The sequence below is a fragment of the Lacerta agilis genome, chromosome 12 (assembly GCF_009819535.1).
Source record: "Lacerta agilis isolate rLacAgi1 chromosome 12, rLacAgi1.pri, whole genome shotgun sequence".
Taxonomy (NCBI): Eukaryota; Metazoa; Chordata; class Lepidosauria; order Squamata; family Lacertidae; genus Lacerta; species Lacerta agilis.
The window spans coordinates 47,950,576-47,973,269 of record NC_046323.1 but is presented as its reverse complement, the minus strand read 5'-3'; the positions used below and the strand labels follow the sequence as shown (position 1 = coordinate 47,973,269).

General features: G+C 41.4%; 1 protein-coding gene across 2 annotated transcripts in view; it reads right to left on the bottom strand.

Annotated features, from left to right (window-relative positions):
* Window positions 1-984: 984 nt before the first annotated feature.
* WDR48 (WD repeat domain 48) overlaps window positions 985-22,694 on the bottom strand; it is a 29,072-nt gene continuing 7,362 nt past the window's right edge. The window contains exons 2-19 of one of the 2 annotated variants that reach the window (XM_033165231.1): window positions 22,178-22,318; window positions 21,097-21,175; window positions 19,354-19,436; window positions 18,962-19,091; window positions 17,840-17,928; window positions 16,098-16,199; window positions 15,430-15,654; window positions 14,141-14,215; window positions 13,501-13,603; window positions 12,774-12,871; window positions 11,460-11,567; window positions 9,670-9,766; window positions 8,623-8,718; window positions 7,523-7,628; window positions 5,580-5,667; window positions 4,870-4,946; window positions 4,562-4,754; window positions 985-3,231 (exon numbers count right to left, since the gene is read on the bottom strand). In XM_033165231.1, coding sequence (XP_033021122.1) covers window positions 3,136-3,231; window positions 4,562-4,754; window positions 4,870-4,946; window positions 5,580-5,667; window positions 7,523-7,628; window positions 8,623-8,718; window positions 9,670-9,766; window positions 11,460-11,567; window positions 12,774-12,871; window positions 13,501-13,603; window positions 14,141-14,215; window positions 15,430-15,654; window positions 16,098-16,199; window positions 17,840-17,928; window positions 18,962-19,091; window positions 19,354-19,436; window positions 21,097-21,175; window positions 22,178-22,318 — 1,986 coding nt within the window. In that variant the 3' untranslated portion in view covers window positions 985-3,135. Of the gene's footprint in view, window positions 3,232-4,561; window positions 4,755-4,869; window positions 4,947-5,579; window positions 5,668-6,915; window positions 7,035-7,522; window positions 7,629-8,622; window positions 8,719-9,669; window positions 9,767-11,459; window positions 11,568-12,773; window positions 12,872-13,500; window positions 13,604-14,140; window positions 14,216-15,429; window positions 15,655-16,097; window positions 16,200-17,839; window positions 17,929-18,961; window positions 19,092-19,353; window positions 19,437-21,096; window positions 21,176-22,177; window positions 22,319-22,694 lie in introns of those variants that run through there. The other variant, XM_033165232.1, reaches the window with a different exon arrangement.

Here is a 22,694-nt window from a genome sequence, read left to right as displayed (position 1 = left end):
ACCTCTTGACTGGCAGGAAGCCAAATTTTTGAGCAGGTAGGTGGTATACCTGGTGGGCAAGGGTACACCCTTTGGCAGTTCAATTTGTGCTTAAGCAAGTAACTGAGTAGTCAGAAATAAGCAATAGAAAAGGAAGAGGAAGAAACGTTTAGCACACCAACAAATCCCTGGGGCCAAGTCCCAAGAGGCCCTAATGGTTGCTGTGTAAAGGTAGCACAGATGGAGAAGAAACCCTGGTATGGGCTTAGGAGTAGGAGGAGGAGATAGGGAAACTCGGGGAGGGGAGGTTGATCCTCAACTCTTATGTATCCAGTAGCCCCCCCCCCACAACAGTCACTTGGGAGGGGTTGGGTCCAGAACACTGTTGAGGCAGCTGTGCTCCTGGTGAAATGGGATGCCCAAAAGAGCCACTGACCCAGGGGGCCCTGGTAAAGAGTGACCTGCAGTTGAACTGGTGAGGGGGTTGCCCTGCCCACCAGGCATACCCCCTTGAAAGTTTGACTTCCTGCCACTGGAGAGCTTACCGCTGACAATCCACACAGGATCCTCTTCCTCCACTACTGAAGAACCAGGAAAAAATTAAATGGATGTTCCTCATTGTCGAGCTTAGTATTTGTCAACACAGACTAGCAGCAGCTCTCCTGAGATTGTTGGGTCTTTCCCAATCTCTGTAGAGATGCCAGAGATTGGACCTGGGACCTCCTGCCTGCATAGCTAGTGCTCAAACACACAGCCACAGTTGAAAAAAGCAGCACAGAGAAAACTTTGTAGCCATACTTGAGGACTAAGCAAAAATACTCTTAATATACATACATATCTGATACTGCAGTGCAGTCGATAGGGCAAGTGTGCAAAAGGTCCACGGTTGTTCTGTGCGCAAATGTTGGTTTCAGGAACTTTGAAGAGCTTTCTGGCAATACCTCTTTTCCGACCAGGGAATTTATGATCACATATTTAAAACAAAAATGACCAAAGCTGCTTAGGAATGTTAGCTAAAGTTTTTTATTATTATTTCTATACAATTGTTCAATACATGTTCATCCTTTTGGCATTACAGGCCCTCTGTCAACCTTTCCTGAAACTACGTTGCTGGGATTGTAGAAAATAAAAAGTTTAGAATCTTGGCTGATTTTTTAAAAACACACACAAAAGGGAGGGGAAGAGGGGAGAGTTGAAGTTAACTTTCAGTGAAGACATGGAGAGCACAAAATTGAAAATTAGGTCTATAAGAACAAAACCCCTCTCCCCCGATATCAATCAATTCTGGACAAATTTACAGTTGTTTAAACCAATGAATTTACCAACTTCACTAAAGTGTGCAGTGTAGCACAGATGTGGCAAACTAGATTGCTGTACACACAAATGGGATTTACAAATGGAAAATGATGTCAAGATGGGCACATGCAAACTTAATTCCTAACCAGACCTTGTTCAGAGCAGTGCTTCGTGTCATCTGGAGCACAAGCAACAATGGTTTAGGGACAACAAAGCTCACCTTTTTGTAACATGGCAGTTGCTTTGACAATCTGATGTGTATAAAAGCAAGTGCTCCATGGGGTACTTACCACCCGAAGACAAAAACTTGGGGAAATATCCCAAAGGTGCTGTGATGTTGCATTTTGTCTTTCTACCACAGTTGGCGTGGGAGGGTGGGGGGAAAGGACACACATAATCCCTGAAACACCCATAAAAGGAAGTATCAGGCTCTAGATATTTTCCTCTTGTTTGGTGCAACATTCATTTGTGGATAACTACCAGATGACATTGGGAAGTATTCACAGCATGCCACTGGCCTGCATGTTGTTCAATGTTAAGCAGCTCCCATGCTGCAAAAACAATGCTGGCATTAGGGCTTATGTTTTTCAACAGTGAAGCAAAACCAATATATTTTGCAGGCTATAGCTTACATCTAGCTGCCACCAATAAGGAAGAGAGGAGTGCTCATCTGCTAGCACGCAGGGACCTAACTTTACTATACTGCCTCTTTTAAAAAGGCACTTGTGCTTCTGTTTCAAATAAAAACCACTTTACAATATTTTGTTATCGGGATGTTTGTTTTCCAGTTGAACTTTGAATTCAAACTCAGCTTTTCTTGCCCAGAAGATCGAAGTGTTCCCCTGCTCCCGCTTACAATAAGTTAGATTCTACAAGAGTATGAGAATATGAAAAAGCTGTAAAATGTATTATTATTATTTTTAGAAATGGTTGAAAAGAAAAGCTAAGCTGTATACAGCTTGCAACATCAACAAAAACATCCAAAAAATGCATATAAAAACCATAGGAGGAAAATCTGCAACTCCTTTTCCCCCCATCATGACTATTAAGTTTCTAGAATACGCCATGATGTTAAAATGTAGACCACAATTACTTGGAATTGTGATCAATGAGCCACCTTAGGGGGAAAAACGGAACTACAGAAGTTACATTTTTAAAACTCTAGTTAAAGGGCTTGAAATATTCCATTATGATGCACTGCACCATTGTACTGACCCTATAATCTCACAATCTACTGATTTTTGCTCCGATCACAGCTGAAAGACAATCAACAAGCCTCAAGGGAGTTAGCCCTTTTGGCTTACATTACAGAGACTGTTCTACTCAACTGTACAATAGAGTTTTTTTCTCTAGGAAATCTGTCTCGAGAAGTGGCCAAAATTGACTCTTCATGAAAAAGTATGCACTGTATACATGGAATGTATTAACAAAGTACAGCACATGCAGTTTTTTACACGGTGAACAAGTTTAGCAACAGGGCTGAGAAACCTTTTTCACAACAAGCTTGAGCGGATGACGGTATGATAAACCTTGGAAATGAAAACCGAAATAAGAACCCCCACAGACAGCTGCACTGGATCACCTGGTCGCTGTACACCTCACAAAACAGGAACCACTCAAGGGCTTCTCATGCCACTCCCACTTGTACCTTGGTAAGGACAGGCTTTAGTTTTAGGTCATAGAGATTTGTCTATATTACAGATTTATTAGTCACTTCAATTCAAGTAGATTCTGTCCACACTGAGGCATTAGAAGTGTCAGATCTACCTTAGGGTTTCAGTTGGCTTCTAGAGCGCTACAGCTGGAACCAGGACAGGAAGCTCAAGTAAGTTAATAAACCGGTTGGGCCCGCCACTTGGCTCACGTCGACTTCTGGCGGTAGTGGAGAGTCAAGTCGCCACCACTCTTCCATATGAAGTGTTTGACGGTTCGAAGGTCCATATTTGGATCCAATACCTGTTCACACAAAACCAATTGGGGTTTTCCGTAAGACTCAGATCCCTCTTAAGTTTTTATTCCCTGACACATAAAGACATCCATTCTCTCCCTCCCGCCCCCTTACGCATCCCTCGGATGGTACACCTGTATGTACCTAGGCATACAAGCACAGGCCTCAGGATAGCTCAGATGATTAGAGTGGTGCTGATAACACCAAGGTTGCAGGTTCGATCTCCATAAGGGACAGCTGCATATTCTTGCCTTGCAGGGGGTTGGACTAGGTGATACTCGGGGGTCCCTTCCAGCTCTATGATTCTATATCCCACCATCTGTTATGAAAGAAGCAAATATCCATCCATGTGTCTCTCCTCTCAAGCATGCGTCTTTTCTTTCCCTGTCAGCCATTAGAAGGCTTGTGCTAGGACTGCAGCCCATATTTTGGCCACAGAAGCTCATTTTATGCACAAGAAATCCCCCAAATTCAGCAATCACCCAGGTACAAAGGCTGTTTGGCAAAAGCAACAACATCACCTTCCTTATGACAGGTTTTTCCTGTTCAGGCTGCCTATTTAGGCTACATTACGTGACCCAGAGGACATACAAAGGCATTCAGATTTCCAAGTCTGCTTTAAGGCAGCAAAGCACAAATTACTTTCTAATAGCCATCAATGAATGTAAACTTTTAAGACTCTTGGAGTAAAGTTCACACGTTATTCAAAATGGAACTTGCATCATAGCAGCCAAGAAAGGTGAACCATCATTTTTAAAGCACGCAACTAAATGAAAATACTTTGCAGTATGAGAAATGTTCTGACGGGGGCTGTCAAACACCACACCTTGTCTACTAACAACTTGTGTGAGACCGGGGATCTCTACTTGAGGACTTCAAAGCAGTTCTCTGAGTGCCTTTGGGACTCCAAATTAATTTTACAAGAGGGAATTTGCCGGGGAACCCCTTTTGGGGTCATTTCCTCCCACTCGATGGTTGAGGCTCTCTACTGCAAGAGGACATGCAAAGGGAGGTGTTGGTACCCACTGGAGAATCTTCTCCCACCCTGGAGCAGTGGATAATTTCAACCACTGGGAGACAACACAGTTATTCAAAACTGTTTTTGCTTGAGCCCATTTTTGAATTCTCAGAATGTGACAGGTTATGTGCTCCAATGCCACAAACACAACCCCGGCTTTTCTTCTTCTCCAAAATCATTTCATAGGACTTCAAGCCCCACCCCCACCCCCACCAGCCAACATAGCCTGCCATCCTTCCAAGGAACTCAGAATGGCATACAAAGTTGTGTCCACTCCACTGAATTCTTAAAACCACCAGAAAGGTAGGCAATGGGGATACCTGGTCCTGGCACAGAAGTTCAATTTTCTCTTCTGCTAAAACAGCAATGTCCTCCTCTTTTTCTTGTTCCCCGGCCTTTTCATTATTGGAAGAGCTAGTTGTCTGAGATTCATTGTCCAGATTTATTATCTTTTCATAAACATGCTCCATCACCTTCCTAACTTGCAACATATCACTGGCTGACAGTCGATCCCTGTGGAAACAAAGTGTTATCTGTAGTTGAGACACGAAGTCTTAGCTGATTGTGGCTCATTATTCCATGCTCCTGGAAACCAAGAGCAGTTTTGTAATTTATTTTATATACTTACTTCTTTAACGTTTTTGCTCCAGAAGAGGAATGAGGTTGGAGGTAGAAAGGAATCTTATTAAATTTTGGCATATTCTTCTATAAAATAAAAAAGTAGAAACTGTAACAAGCACAAATAACAAGCATGTAAATGTGTAACAAGCACATTTACTTACTCCTTAAATGATAAATTAATCTTCTCATTTGCATGAGTTTTTCTATGTCATTGTTCCGCAGCTTGTGTTTTTCTTTAAATAGCTAAAACTAAACGGTGTTTCACTGCCTTAGTTAGTCACAAGAGAAATTTCAGTAGCATTCCTGCCTGCTTAAGTGCAACTCAGCAAAAGAAATCATTCTGTTTACTTTTGGATAAGTAAACAACGAGAAATAAAATCACAACTAAAGCTGTAAATAAGACGGATCATTTTTAAACCTGCAAAATGCTCTCAGCATATTCCACGTACCTGAAACAGAAACATGGCCCTTAACAGCCAATTTTTTAATTTTATTTTTAATTAAGAGCAAAACTCTACACCAGTTTTGGTCTACAACTCCCACCAGACCCACTTGAGTTGTAGTCCAAAACATATTGAAGGTTTGAAAATCCAATAAATTCTCATTAAAAAACAAACAAACCAAAACATGTTGAAGGCACCAGCTTGGCGAAGGCTGCTCTAGATTCTCTCTCTCTCTCTCTTTCCTGCAAGTCTGGAATATTGAAGAGAAACTTACATCCACAGTGATGTCAATTACCCATTGTGGCACTGTTTCGTTAAGGAGCATGGATTCAGTCTCACCCCCGGAATCCCGACACAGCAACCTAATTGGAAAGAGTTTCAAAATGTGGTACATTGATAGATTAATGGGGGGTGGGAAAGAATCCTTTCAGATGTCATCTCTGCACAAAAACCAACAGCAAGCGTATGAAAACAAGGAAATACCACTGGAAGTAACAAGGTATATAGTCTGATAGACAAAGGCAAATGTGTTTTAAGATATACTGGGATGAATTTGTGCCCGTGGCGAGTGGCACATGTCCTGCATTGAATTATACTTGGGAACGCTTTAAGTTACATGTCTGAATTCGCTTCCTTAGCACAGGCAATTAAAATCCAGTCCAAAACTACCAACTGCCTCATCTTACTACAATACCTTGAAGGGACGTCAACTTTTAAGACAAAGGGCAAGGTTAAGTCTAATCATATATTTTCCTCCTTGGTCAGGAATGGGTTAACTCCTGTGGTATGTAAGAAGACAGCACATAAAATGTGGTATCAAGAAGAGAGGAAGGGTCCCACTCCACAGATTTTAATTTTTGGCTTCTTAGAGCCTATGGAATTCTTCAACTGGTAGCTTGCACCTAAAGTCCATCTGCATGGCTACATAGCAGTGTAAGAGATAAAACAAAAACCAACAGTTAAAGGTGAATAAGATACCCCCAGGAAGTCCTAAAATAAATAAGTAGCCAAGAAGGGCGTGCAAAAAAGAAAAGAAAAACACTTTGGGTATCATAAATGAAACAGTATTCTCCTATGAAAAATCCTTCAGTGGGACAGACTAGCTTTTGATCACAAAAACCGTAAGGGTAGCACTCTTTAAGAGAATAACCCCCCTTCTTCAATGCAGCAGAATGGACAGAGATGCTAGATGAATGGATAAAACATTGGCTCCCCTCTGCCTTCCTCTCCTTTCCTGATGAGATCCACCCCACTGGGATCTGGATCAAGTATTCTCATCTACTACCTTTACTAACTTTTGCTGGCTGGGAGCTCTCTGGAGCAATGAGCAAGCCCAGACCATCATATTAATTAGCCTTGCAGCTGAAAGCCAGTGACAACTTGCTTTCCTATTACTGTATGTCCTTTCATGGCTCCTGCTCCAGAGGGGGTGACCACTGAGAGGCAAACTATTTCCCGTGCCTCTCCTACTGCTTGGGGAGGGAATTAAAGGGTTCTCCCCACTGCACAAATTGTGCCGATCAGAAATAGTATTTCATTAGATAGAGGGAAAATTTGCTTCCTAGGAGGCTGCAAAACCGCTGATTTCCAATGAGGTGTCAAGAAGATTGGGGAGGGGAGAGTGGTTGGGGCCACTTCTTACCTCGTGAGGAATAGTCTGCCTTCTGACATGGGAGCACAGGAGGAGAACTCATTCTTGACTTCTTGTGTAGTGAGAAAGGGTGTGAGCCTTTGGGATGGCACCATGAACAATATCTTAATAAAGCGTTTAAACTCCTTGAGACAATTTATGAAAACATGCCTTGCTCCTTCACAGTTTATATGCAGAGAGAATAAATGACATTTGAAGAGAGGAAAGCGCCCTTGAAAATCAACTTGCTTTGGGTTTAAAAGGTAATGCTGCTTATTATATATTTTCTTAGTGGTCCTTACAACAACCCTGTGAACACAGATCCCCTATGGCAGATGAACAAGCAGAGGGGCTGACTGTCTGTGGCTTCCCTAAGGCCATCTAATGGCAGAGGTGAGATTGGAGTCACGGCACTGTCACTAAGTCGCACTATCAAAGAATTCAAGTTTCCTCATCATTTGCTTTAAGTTTTCCAAATCCTGTCACACGGTTTACAACTAATAAGCCAGCACCCTAAACACAAGACGGCAGACGTGCTCCCCTCTCCACCCCAACTTCCCCAGAATTCTTTTTCAGAATTTTTGTACCTAAACAAAGTGCGTCCTCCAGCTTCGCCAAAAATAACTGGCGTGTGCGGTGGCACTTGGAAGTATCCGTTTCCTTTCTGCACTCTGTTCTCCTGCTCGCCGTTCACTATTATAGGAAGGGGAGAAATGGACCACACAGTAATAAGACCATACAGTAATTCAATTCAAAACAAGCATGTTCCATTTTCATCACTGCAAGAGATTTTTTGAAATTTGTTTCATACTTTTTACTTTACAAGATTTATGCACCGCTTAAAGCCTCAAAGCAATCTACAGAAAGAACAAAACAAAATTATGAGCAAAAACAGTTAAAAACACCTAATTAAAACATTAAAATAAAACAAAATCAAGGATCGGCTAAAACCAGATTAGTACACGTCAACATATCTGGATAGACTTGCCTAAACATTTTTTTTAAAGCAGGAGCTGAAAGTACAGTGGTGCCTGTGTGGTGTCAAAAGGAAGGGAGTTCCAAAGTACAGGCTCTGCTACACTAAAAGACCAATTTCTTACAAAGGTGGAACAAGTATTACGTGGCACCTGCAACAAGTGTCAGTTCTGCAGAGTGAAGCAGTCAATTGGGTATATATAAGATAAACTGATCTCGCAAGTAAACTGGTCCAAGGGCTTTTATATACTAATAGTAAAACCTTGAACTGTAAGCAAATGGGCAGGACTCTGAGCGGATGTGTCATATGCTGGCAGGGTCTCACCCCTGTTAGCAATCATGCTGCAGCATTCTGCACTAGCGGCAGCTTCCGGATCAAGCACAAGGGAAGCCTCACATAGAACACAGTGCAGTAATCCAATCCTGAATTAACCATTGCACAAAAACTGCTGTGGCCAAGCTGTCATACCGGTTGCAGCTGTGAAAAGTGCCACTGGGGCTATCTAGGTCTCCAGCGACAAAGCTGGATCCAGCAGCATGAAAGCGACCGAGAACTGGCACCCATCCACCTTATCTCTTGCTAGTAGGATCAGATATGGATTATACTTCATATTTACGTATCAAAGCTTACTTATACGTACAGGAAGGCATTGCCAATACGTGAAGAGAAAGGAAAGTCTAACCTTTCCACACAGCACAAAGAAACACTCACCATGGTTCATCTCATTTTCTTCTTCATCCATAGGATTGATGTGGGTTCTAGGCCAAAACTCTAAGAGAGCTTGCAGTAAGAGCCCTCCCAGGTTCACTGCATTTTGTAACACAGAAGGGAAATAAAACAAGAATTTGTCACCAATATTTATAAAAGTTAGAAATGAAATTTTTGATAAAAAAATTAGCATGTTATTAGTATTAGTTACAGACATTTTTAAGGCTGCCATCCAAAGAACCATGCGGCTGGTTCCACATACCCACGGGGGCTGTTTTTGCCTTGTTTTTTATGGAAAGAAAAACAGCCCCTCTCAACATAAACCTCTCTGGAAACCGAGGGAACTTTCAAAAGCAGGTTTATGATACAGCACGGGACCTCGTAAGCACTGAGGTAGCTCTTTGGATCTGGACCTTAGTTCATCCTTTCTAACTGAAAGCTCAAAAGGAGCCTTCATTGAAGGGCACTTGTTGAAAACTGAAGTACTGATACTGCAAACTGGTTTGCCGGCAAGATCAGGGTAATGGCTTGCATCCAATGAAGTGCTAATTAACCCACTCCACCAGCGCAAGGATATATGCTTGTGCAACAGATTTTTCTTCTCCCTCCTCCCTACTAAATCTGTTCAGGGGGTTCCCCCAACCATCTGGAGCAGATTTGGGGAGGGCACTGGACGCACACAGGGTGGAAGAGGGGTGACGTGTAAATCCCTGAGCTTATGGAATGAGTTCATTGAATACCACCCAAAATTTCCAGTCCATGCAGAGGATGAGCTGGTGACAGTCTCACAGATTACACTTCTACAAGTAGTGCAGAATTGTGGACCAAGACGGGCTAGGCAATTTGAGCCTCGCAAGGGTTAAGTTTCCGAAGAAAACCAAGCCAACGCAAATTGCCACGGCAAGAAGTCTGAATTAAAAAGAAAAAAAACTCTCGAGCATTTGGCAGGGCATAGGGAGATCGCCAGATAGGTTTATATACACTTTTCAGAAACATGGTAAGGTACAATGAATTTTGTTGTTTAATGAAATAATGTCAACGCACACTCACATTTTGGATCAGAGCCATCTGGACTGCTAAACCCTGCATCTTTTGCTGAGACCCAAGCTGCAAAGCAGTCACTCTCATCTAAAGTAATTGTCAACATCTGTCAAAACAAGACCATTGGGAGGAATGCAGTATGAATACTGTATTAAGAACAAAACCTACATTCAAACCTACAGAAAACTTTGACAAGCACACTTTGATTATACAAGGATTACATGCAGATGACAACATCTGTCATCTCATCATTACATTAGTATCTGTGTATTAATTTTACAAGGCCATACAAGATCTATAAACAGTTGTTCGCTACATTTCCACAGTAATTAGTATTCATCAACATGCTAAATACAAATTCTCAAGCAAATGTGTGCCTCATTTTCAACTGCGCACAACTAAAGACAAGGCTTCAAACTCTAATGCTGCTGAAAATAAAAAAAAAACATGGGGATTAGTCATCCAATCCCTGCCAGAAGTGAGAGGGAAGATGATGGGAAGTGATGTCAAGCCTTGCTTTTGGCAAGGATCTTCCTCTGTAGCCCAGTTTAAACCCGAAAGAAAAATGGTATCATGATGAATGACAGGTGGTTTGATAAGGAAGTTTTGAGATTTAAAAAAATGCTTGTGTAAGGAATTTGGCACACCTTTTGGAACTAACAATGCAGACTCCAAAGAGGTACTTGACTATATTTAGTTACTTTCAAGAGAACTACCATCTCAAACCAAAGGCATATGACCAACGTGCTTCAAACCAACGCTCTTCCTCAGGGACTCTCTTGAACATCCGATTGCAAACTGGTATCTGCACACAACTACAACCTCTGCTTAATTTAAAACACACACATTTTTTTCTTGTGCACCTAGACATTTTGTCCCTTCCTCTTGGAGGAAACACATGTATACAATATGCATAATCCAATTTCATATATTTAATATTAAAACTGAAGTAACTGTCACATGCCATATTAGTTTTGAAAAAAGGAGAGCCTAGGAGCACATGATAAGAGATGTGGAACATTATGTATAGTTGGATTGGGAGAAGTTTTTCTCCCTCTCTCTAGAACTTGGGAACATCCAACTAAGCTGAATGCTGCAAGATTCAGGACAGACAGAAGACAGTACAGTCGTACCTTGGTTTTCAAACAGCTTAGTTCTCAAATGTTTTGGCTCCCGAACACTGCAAACCCGGAAGTGATTGTTCCAGTTTTGTGATCTATATTTAGAAGCCGAACGTCCAACGAGGCTTCCGCAGCTCCGATTGACTGCAGAAGCTTCACACTTTGGTTACCAAACGTTTTGGAAGTCAAACAGACTTCCGGAACGGATTCCCTTCGACTTCCAAGGTACGACTGTATTTCCTTCACAAAGCATACAGTTCAACTATGAAAGTCGCTCCTCCAGAGTGGCTTTAAAATATTCATGGAAGACAAGGCTATCACTACCACTAGCCATGGTGGCTATATTCCACCTCCACTATCAGCAGTGTGTCTCGGTATAGCAAATGCTGGGTATTACAAGAGGAGAGAGAGTTGATGTGCTCATGTCTTGCTTGCAGGCTTCCCAGGGGCACCCGGGTGGTGAATGCGAGAACAGTAAGCTAAACTACATGGGCCTTTGACCTTATCCAGTAGAAGTCCTTTTAAAAAGGTGCATAAGACCCTTGCCGAGCCTAATTAGGCCCACAGTCTCCTAAGCCCATTGCACCATGCAGGGCTGTTCTATAGCCTTGAGCTCCAAAGGAAAGATGAGATGTAAATCACCTCAACAACACTGAAATGAATTAAAGTGTGCCTTACCCCAGTTTTTAAGTCTACTGAAAACCAATTTGGCACGTAAACCATTTTAAACCTTTTCTTAATTTCTTCTTCAAAGTCCACTTTCCCAAGGTCTTCTACTTTACATGCCTGCATTTAAGACAACAACAACAAAAAAAAAAGGTTAAGCAGCACAGATGTACCACATATCATCAACAAACTTGCACTCCCTGGCAGAGAGTTCGTTTTGAATGCTCTCTCATGTTTATTATGGGTTGCATCCAATTGTGCCACTCAGACCAATGGCAAAGAGCTCCATTAGAGGAATGGGGAGGAAACATTTCTTCTACTCCCTTGCAGCCCTCTGAGTCCCCAAACCTTAGAGCAGGCACATGACCTACTTCCAAGAGACTGCAATCTACTCCCACGATAAATAAACTGGCAGTGATCTACCCACTGGATTGACCAAAGTTGTTGAGCTTTTTGGGGGAAGAAGAGCAATGGATCAAAATTCCTTTCCCCAACCCAAGTTCCCCCTGATAGTGCCGCCTTGCTGTCAGTTGAGTGATACAGATTGATACAACCACACATTTCCTATTTCTTTAAAATACCCAATGGGGCTTCAAGAAAAAGCAAGGGAAACTAGCCCTCTTAAAACACTCTAGCAGTTACGGTAAATTACTGCTATAAGAGGCATCACTACTGACCTTTCTCCAGGAACTTGCTCAGCAGTAATTTACTGCCTGATAGGTTGGAACAGTGGGGGTTTTTTTGAAGGAGAGAGGAAGAAATGTGCTCTTTAAGATAATTTAGAGCTTCTGTTTTTAAGCAAGGGATTAATGAGTTTATTGATTTAATCAGTAAGTACTTCTCTTTTTACAAAAGCTAATGGAGATCTATGAAGAAGCATGAACTATAAAAAATGGCCAAAAACCAGCTGTAAAAGATGTTCCCACCCCCAAACGGCCCTTTTGTTCTTCCAAAGCAGCACCTGGTGGATCCCATCCTAAAGGGGATCTACCAACCCAAGCTACACGGGAAACATGAATCCACTGTACAGTCATACCTCGGGTTGCGAACGCTTCGGGTTGCGTAATTTCAGGTTGCGTACTCCGCAAACCCGAAAATAAAGATTGCTGCACCACGCAGAGCATTTCACGCAGTCTGTGCATGCGCAGAAGCGTTCTGCGCAGTTCGCGCATGCGCAAAATGGACGCTCAGGTTGCGTGCTTTTTGGGGTGCGAATGGCACCCCGGAACAGATCAGGTACGTGACCCGAGGTACCACTGTATATGAAGAAGCAGTTAATATAAGATAACCTTATCACACATATTTGACCAGTCCCTTGGCACCTACCTTTAACACGTCCCAGTACGCCACATTGTTGTTTGTGTCTTTGGTTAATATGTGTCTTTTGTCATTGAGAATGTGGCACTGAATAATACTAGCACCCCCTAGGGAAAAAGAAAAAAGAATGGGAGAGGAAACCCAAGTAAATCAGACCATCCATGCAGATCTCTCAGTCTGTAGAAGTGTGTAACACAGAAAGACACACATAAAGCCTGTGTGGGAAAGGATCAGTTGAAAGAAAGAAAAAAGATGCAATTTTGAATTGTTTTTAATTTTTCATTACTCAGATGGAACAGGAATAATTAATATTCTGCATCTCTGGAAGCACCATGCAGAATTTTATATGGAGTGTGGGTGCAGTACCAGGTGCCTAGGCCTGGATTCCTGAATTGGCAAGTTTTTACTTTAAAGTGGTGGTGGTGGGGAGACACACAAAACAAAACAAAACAAGGTTCCCATCAGTCATAGTGAGAGATAGTTTCTGCCTGACAGGACCCAAATGTCAAAGAGCCGCACTTCTGTACTCTGCAGGACTCTCTAGCCCCCTTTGCTTAAGTCACAACCAATGTAGATGACAAAAGCCCTGATGCTTAAAGGAACAGATTGATCATTTACACAAGATTTTGCAGAAAGATTAAATCTGGATCAAGTACTGTTTATTTCTCTGCCCCATTGCTGCCCCTGCCAGCCCCAAAGCACTACTTTTAAGTAATTCCCCCAGTGTTAATCGCACCTTTAATAACTTGGTCAGGCTGTGTACAAAGGGGTGTGATTGGGTTGGTACAGTCGTTGTCATAGTCCCCTGAAGCTCTAAAGTTGTGAATTCCTTTCAAAGTCTAAAAAATAAAATAAAAATGAAAGCAAGGGGAGAAGAAGTAAAAGGATCATAATTAGATTCCACTACACAACATGCCCCCTTCTTCAAAGGATCTTTCTCCACCTTGGGGAAACTATTTGTACAGTTTCCATGATGGCCCTTGTGAAAAAACTACAAATATTCGGACAACACCGTGCCACAAGTAGAGGACCTGATGAATCAAGGTGCAAAACTGGTCCAGAAGGAGAAGCAGGAAGCTTCACTCATGCCACACTCTTCTATACAAAGTGCTTAAAGTAGAAGAGTCAGTAGGTAATATCTAATGTTAGTCAGCCTCAGAGTAGGCCACTTATTTAAATGGGTCTACTTGTGAGTTTGACCAACACTGGATATTGCCCAGTGATGGATGCATGTACATTTTGGTAGGGTGGAGAGAGTTCCATTTATAGATGAGGGATTCTACAACTTTGCTCAAGTGAGCTTCCCAAGATTATCAAGGATCAAATATGTGCAACTGGGCATATGTAAATTTACACAGGCTTAATTCATTTCTTACCCACTTATTCACAGACGATTTTGTTGTTGCAACCCAGAGTGCTGGAGGAGGGTCAGCTGATCGATCTAGCTCCATCTGAACAATCAAGAAATGAGAAGTGTTACATCATCTTTCTATTGGTGCACACCCATACAATATACAGTACACTCCTTTATACCAAGTGGAACATAGAATCATAGAATTTAAGTGCTGAAAGAGGCCACATGTTTCACTAGGAGTAAGAAGGAATAGAACCCAGGGCAGAACTAGGCTTCAGATTAAAATTAAATTAAAAAAAGCAACAGTTCCAGTACAATTGGCAAATTTGCTTTTGAAAATCAGGTGTCAGGTTTCTATATGCATAGTGTACAGATGCATTTAAAAACTGAATTTACAGATAAGATTTATCACAACACACAGTACTGTTCTAACACCTACTATATGTTCCTGCTTATCTTCCTCAGAATTGACAACCCATCTCACAGAGATAAAGGCTCCATCTCAGAGGGCGGCATGATATTTTTAAATAAAGCTTTACTTTCTCGATGCATTTTCTGAAGACTGAGCAGATTTCAGCAACCCTGTATTTCTAGTTTGGTTGTACACTGTCATTACTCTATGATGGTAAGTGGTTGAAGTATTGGGGAACACATCCAAAGGTTGGACTTGTTATTAAGTTACAGGAGTTAACATATCCAAATTTAGGAAAAAAAAGTCTATATTTAAGCCACAGCCATAGCAAAATTATTGATTTCAAAAAACAATATAAGTACTGTAAAACATTTGTCATAAAAAAATCCAGCACGTGTTTATGTTAAAAAAACGCCCAGTATTTATGTCTCATCTCCTTACAGATGCAAACAGCGAGGAAGGTCCCCATTTGTGGAATGCTCTCTCCAGAGAAGTTTGGTTGGCACGTTCATTATACACCTTTAGGTGGTGGGCGAAAACATTCCTCTTTAACCAGGCCTTTGGCTGATTAACATCCTCAACCCTTTTAAATGTGTTTGTGGGAGGGGGTGGGGGAAGAGGGGGGTTACTGTTTCGTTGTTCTTATTTTTATTATTTATTTTGTGCTTTTATGCTGTGGACTGCCTTGAGATCTATGGATGAAGGGCGGTATAAAAATTTAATAAGTAATCATAACTACACCCTCTCCACAAATGATGTCCCAAGTTGTATTATGCATTTCTACAATTGCCACCCAGGACAATCAAGCTGTATCTGATGGAAACAAAAGGAGGTTGCAGCTCTACCAATAGTAAGTTTTACCAAGATGTATATGGGGAAAAAACTGTTATGTATATTACCTTAAGGACAGGTGCCTTTTCATCACAAATGAGCACCCGAATATCGGGATTTCGTAGATCTGTACAGTATATCTTTCTGTCTCTTCCACCTGAATATACGTGAGTGAAGGCTTCATTGACTTGAAGTGCCCATACACCTTCATCATGGACTCTGTATGTAGCTATACATCTCTGCTGACCAAGGGACCAGAGTCTGATAGTCCCATCAGAGCTGCCAGAAAGACACTGTAACAAGAATGGTTGTTCAATTTAAAACAATTACATATCCAATAAAATAGTGAGTAAATGTTTAGCTCTCTAAAGTCAACATGCAAGTCCAGTTTTCCTTCCATTCAATCTGTTTCCCCTATAGAATGTTACAGTTTCATTTGACAACAGAAATAACACACACACAAAAAACTTATCCATGCCAAACAATTCTTTTTAAACCCGCCCCCCTCCAATTTTATCTTGTTGGTTCTAGCAAAGTATTTAATTACAGTTGATATTTGCTCAAATATGAAACAAAAATGCATTGTGTTTGTTTCAACACATTTCTTATTAAGAACTCAAAGCCGATCTTGTGGAATAAGCAATGCAAAGGGCTGAGAGGTTATTATTGCACCACAGAGAGAAATCTTCCCCATACAGCTAGTAGCCTTCACAGTAACGTGATATCAAATGCATACCTGTGTGCCATCTCTGTTCAACAGCAAAGCTTTAACATTGTCTGTGTGCCCCTTGAGTTTCATAAGCTTTGCACAGGTTCTTGGATCCCAAACCCTTAATACCTGTTGAGGGGAAAAAAACTGTGATATATTACAATAGTATTGTGATCCAAACTCATTTCCTAATTTTTAAAGGGCCTTCAAACTAAAGCCGATTCAATTTAGGTTTCTTGAATAGGCACCAGATTCTGTGACTCTTTTAGAAAGTACAGTGGTACCTCGGGTTACAGACGCTTCAGATTACAGACTCCGCTAACCCAGAAATAGTACCTTGGGTTAAGAACTTTGCTTCAGGATAAGAACAGAAATCGTGCTCTGGCGGCGCAGTGGCAGCAGGAGGCCCCATTAGCTAAAGTGGTGCTTCAGGTTAAGAACAGTTTCAGGTTAAGAACGGACCTCCGGAACGAATTAAGTTCTTAATCAGAGGTACCACTGTACAATGGCAGGCTCCCCACTACGCAAAGTAATAGCCTCACGATTCCCAATGCCTGGAAGGTAGGGGAGAGAAAGAATAGCTGGGTTCTGCTAAATGGCCTCCTACTATGACAGAGGTGGGGAACTTCAGGCCTGGGGACAGAATGTGGGTCTTTCAATATGCCACACCATCACGGGTCCAGCTCCATGCCCTATTCAATTGCTTTTGCCTTGCTTGAAAACAAGCTTGAACTATGATGATGTCTCCCGCTTGCCTAGATGGAAAGGTGGGTCGGCAGGTGTAGAAACCTCTGATAAGTGTGCCTGGAATGTCCATAGCTAAGAGTCACATCCAATGATCTGCACACCTTGGCCTCACCCACCACTGGCACGAGGCTCCCAGAAGGTCTCCCGCAATGGAATGGAATCCTATAGCTGAAAAGGGTTTCTTATCCTTAACTGGAGGCAGCAGGGGTCAGCAAGATGTCATCCTCAATAGTTTCTAAATAACTACTATTCTGTGGGTGTTTATATGTGTGTATGTGCACGTACATGTACAATGTTGGCATCCGTCTGTTTCGAGAGACAATGGAGTGCTCTTCCGGCAATGAAGTCAAACCGCTCTGTTAGCAGCACTGAAGTGAACTTCCCAAAAGGCAAGCCTGGGCAGTGTGCATGGAGGTCCTGGGCTGCCCAGATGACAAGACACCTCTCTAGGCCTGGCTGATGTGGTTCAAAGGAAAGCAGAGCAATACATTGGGCACAAGATTGGCTGCAGGAGTTGCCAGGTGTATAAGGTGTGTCCCACCACCTTAGGGACTCTGTTCTGGATTTCTGTAGAATGTACTCCTAAGACTTTTCTTCTCCCAAAGATATCCACAGACATGTTTTGGCGTGTGTGGGTGTGGGTGTGTAGGGATAACAATTGTACTGTAACTACTAAACTCCCTTCAGCCCATTATATTGGAGGAAGACTTTCAGAAGGAAGAGGACCAAGTCTAGGCACTTTGGCACCAGCATATGGGATAACGTTTTTCCAGCAGCTTAGTGGGATAAGGCTGTATTATAAACCCTCCAACTCCAATAAGTATCCTGTTGCGTTAGACAAAATGTCTGCCTAACAACATCAAGTGCAGTCTTCCCAGAGTATGGGAATGTTTAATAAAATAATTGTTCAGGACAGATATTCCTGTTCAGACATTGGACCACTGAAAGTTTTGGAAATTTATATAGAAGTTGTGTGCAATCTTTTCACCAAGTCAGCGTGTCTGTATTTGTGTCTTGCTTACCTTTTCAGTGGACCCTGATACAATTACTGTTCCCATCTGATTCATGGCAAGACTGTAGATAGAATCTTTGTTCCCACTGAGGGAAGAAGCTATTGAAAACAAATCAAACATCATTTTGGATGAATATTTCAAACCAGGAAAGAGCAAGAACTTGGAGTAACCAATTTAAGTAGTGTTCGCCATTAAGAATTTACATTTTGCTGCCACAATACATTTTTCAACCCATCATTTCCTCTCTTTATAATGGTCACACTATACTTTGAAATGCTCTATTGGGCTGCTGTTAGAGCAACGCAATATCCTCTGCAATGTGTTTTCACCATACTACAGAAGCAAAGTATATTAAGGGCTGTAATTTGAGGCAAACGTTTTAAAAATTCAATTCTCATCACACATGGTAAGATAGCTGAGAGCTACAAGTTTGTACCTTTACCCCAGTGGGAATACTAAGATCCCAACAGAGAACTTGATTTTCTCCCATGTAAGTAAATGGCTGACAGACACTACGACACACTGAAACAAGTGTATTTGACATTGTTACAAACTTTTCCATCCCACCCACTCTCAAGTGGCCTGGCATCTACTCAAACAGAAGCCCATGAAGACTATGTGTTTCTACAGCCAGAACCATTGTAGGCAACTTCTGTCCAGGTTCCAGGAATATATGGGTCCAGCTAGTGTCCCTGTCATTAATGGAAACACTGACTTGTATTTTATTTACTTCCTTCTATTTATATCTCATCTGTCTTGCATTATGGGACCCAGGGTGGAATACATGCCCTTCCTAGGCAGTCACCCATCCAGGTACTGACCAGACCCACTTAGCTTCACCTCATGCGTCTTCAGACCATATCCTTTTATGTCACTTAACTGATATTGTTAAGTTTAAAAACTGAATGCAGGCTGAAGTCATTTCTAACTGCCTGTTAAGGCTTACTATATCAATGTTGTTTCAGCAGTGAACTATTGCTCCAGAATATCTATACTCATCTGTTTTCAACCCATTCTCTCTACTAAAATCAGTTGTCCAAATCAGTTGTGGGGTTACAAAATATCCCCCTCCATGGGAGTAAAAAATGCTTTGCACAGATCAGCAGAAGCTTAAATCCTCTGGATACTTACTTGTGACAGTGTTATTTGAGGCAGTCAGTGCTGTTAGCGTATTTACATCCCAGAGGAATATCTGTCTGTCCAGCCCAGCTGATGCCACCAGTTCTTTATCTTTTGCATATGCCAAGGCTTTCACATAATCCTAAAATAAGTAAATGGGTATAACAAAAAGGCACTTTAGAACACTGGCACTACTGATTTGACAATTGCAGTGATTACCGTATTTTCCATCTATAAGACGCCCCCTATTTTGGAGGACTCAGATTTAAGAAAATGGTGCCGGCACTATCTGTGTATAAGATGCCCCCTAATTTTTTACATTATTTATTGGGGGGGGAACCCTAGTCTTATACACGGAAAAATGTGGTACTTATTATTTATGGCATTTCTATGCTTCCTGTTACCTTGTGGGTCCTTAGTGTTGACATGCAAAATCCCTTATGTGCATTCCATACTTTAACAGTAGTATCGGATGAAGCAGATATCACTACAAAGGGAAAAAAGTTACAACAGGTTATGTTTCTGTGGTAAGTAGCAAAGAGAATCTGTCCATCCTTCAAGAACTAGAATTTGTGTTTACTTGCAAGTACTGTATTTTTCACTCCATAAAACGCACTTTGTTCCTCCTAAAAATTAAGGGGAAATATCTGTGCGTCTTATGGAGCGAATGGTGGTCCCTGGAGCCGAATTGCCCAGGGGCCCAAAGCAGATAGTGCTTTTTATTTTACAAAGAGAAAAAGGGGTGTTGAAAGGACCCCGCTCAGCAGCTGATCAGCAAGAGATCGGGAGAGAGATAAGAGTCCTGGCTCCCTTTCAGCCCCGCCCTCCATTGTTGAATGTGCTGCAGAGGGAGGTTGTTTGTTTCCCCAGGACATGTGACTGGCTTAGATTATCTGTCTGCAAACAGTAGAAATGGCTCCCTTTCCTTAAGATTTTTTCAGAAATGTGAGTTAAACCCCATAAAAATGGGGCTTTTCCTCTTTGCTTTTTCCTCTTTGCAAAAGGAGCTTTGCTTTTCTCCCTTTGCAAAAAAGCTGCAAAACTTTTAGCTGATCCTCAAAAAAACCAGGGCTTTTCCCTTTGCAAAAAAGCTGCAAAACCTTTAGCTGATCCTCAAAATAACAGGGCTTTTCCCTTTGCAAAAAAGCTGCAAAACCTTTAGCTGATCCTCAAAAAAACAGGGCTTTTCCCTTTGCAAAAAAAGCTGCAAAACTTTTAGCTGATCCTCAGAAAAACAGGGCTTTGCAAAAAAGCTGCAAAACGTTTAGCTGATCCTCAAAATAACAGGGCTTTTCCCTTTGCAAAAAAGCTGCAAAACCTTTAGCTGATCCTCAAAAAAACAGGGCTTTTCCCTTTGCAAAAAAAGCTGCAAAACTTTTAGCTGATCCTCAAAAAAACAGGGCTTTTAGAAGAGGAAAACCAGAAAAATATTTTTCCCCCTTGTTTCCTCCTCTAAAAATGAGGTGCGCCCTATGGTCCGGTGCACCCTATGGAGCGAAAAATACGGTAACTCATATGAAATGATACAAGAGCTGGTATATTCACAGCTCTGGAACTCCCTCTGGTGGGACCCACAAGACCACCTCCCATCATAGCACCTGGTGCCAGCTAAACAAGTGCCAGGTATTTTCCTAATGATTTTTAATTAATTTCCTATGATATTTCTGCCATTTCATCATTAATGTTTTACTTCGCTATACAGTGGTGCCCCACTAGACGAATGCCTCGCTAGACGAAAAACTCGCTAGACGAAAAGCATTCGCTAGCGAAAGGCTGTCTCGCAAGACGAATTTTCCTATGGGCTTGCGTCGCAAGACGAATTCCCCCCCCCCCCCCGTCAAACCGCTATTCTCCCGTTGGTGCTTCGCAAGATGAAAAATTCGCTATACGACAGCACTCGCAGAACAAATTATTTTCGTCTTGCGAGGCACCACTGTATTTGTGATAAGCGGCTTTTGGAAACTACAGTACTTCAGTTCTTTTGTAAAGCAGGAGTCTATAAACCTACTAAGGTACTTCACAAGGTTGTTGTAAGATTACTTAGACAGTGCATGTCTTTGAGAACACAGAAAAACACCATATAAATTAGGATTTACCAATATACATGTAACTCAAAAGAGTCATCTAGTGTTTTAAAAGGCACTTACACGTCTTGCCATTGCAGCAGAGTACAATATCATTCACCCAGTCTGTATGATGTTCCATAGATGCTATATAAGGGTCTTGCTAGAATAATAATAAAAGAACATTGTGAGTCCTTGCTCCTGTTTCATGGGGCCATTTTTGCTGTGTTCAGAGCAACTTTTATTTTAAATTTAAAATACAAAAGAAAGAAGAGCAGCAATTAAACACTAAATCAAAGCAAGAACCATAACTTTGATCTCAAGATTACTAGACTAAGGAAAATAATTAATATGATCTAGCACCAGCAGATTTCAGTGACAAATTTGCTTTCAAACATTTCATTTTCTCTTGCTCAGGCATAGAAAAATAGCTTGTATGTTATTACTGTATTCCAGATTCTTAAACAAAAACAAAACCATTCTGACAGGGTGGGGGTGGTCAGAGGAATTATTTTAACAGCATAATTGAGTTAGTGAATCTCACTCAGGATGCTCAAGAAAGAAGCCAGAATTTAGCTCTCAACAAACCACTCTAATTATTTTTAAAAGCTATGTGCTAAAACTCCAGAGAATGAGAACACCTTTTGGATTTGAAGGGAACTGCTCTTTTCAGTATTAGTCAGCATCACCTCCCCAAGTCCTTTGGTCTCTTCACTTTCTGGATGGGACTAGACTAACTCACTATTAGCCAGGTACCAGGAGTTTGGTAAGACCACAGCAGATAACAGGAAAGTAAGGAATGAGGCAATGGGTCACTCAACCAGTTTCAGAAATAGGACAGCAATAGTGGAAACTTGTCAACGTACCTGTACTTTGAGAATTTTAGTTGCAAGCCACTTTGGGACCCAAAATTGGTTGAAAGGGGGGATATAAATACAAACAAGGGAATTTCGTTTTACACCAAATTAGGAAAATGTTATTGTGACTGTGCTTTCTTGTCGGAAAAAAATGAAGATGCTAATGTATAAAATACTTGGTAAGAATGATTTGCAGTGTTTGCCGATACAACACAAGAGTGGCCTTTAACAGTGTAAGATACTCTTCATTGGCTGCATCTAACATTCTAAGCCTATCTTTTAAAGCAAAGCTTCTGTGTTTGGTTTACCTTGTGCTGGTTGACGCTCCATATCCTGATGATGGAGTCTCGGCCTGCTGTAAAAAGTCTGTTTAGCGCTGGGTCCAGCTGCAGTGCATTTACCCCATTTCGATTGTACTTCTCCACCTCATCTCTAATTACATAGGAGACCTAAGATGTGTTGACAGAAATCCAATTAAAGCATTAAGGAGCCTCAGATAGAAGTATTTTGTTTTGCCCACTCATTTTCAACAAAACTTTCCATTAATTTTAAAAAAAATCATAATTAGGAACACATCAACATCCAATGCACCATACACAAACAACTAAGATATTAGAGAAACAGGAGACAGAGAGCCTTTGCCCCAAGTCCATTAAATAATGCTGGAAGAGGGAGGAAAGATTATTCCTCATCTTTCTGTTATTTATGGAAATGACATAATGGAGCAAGAAAAATGCATGTGTAGTTGACAACAGCGAACACATTATATTTAAACAGAGTTAGCAAATGTTGACTGGTTTTGCACTACTATATGATCACACTGCT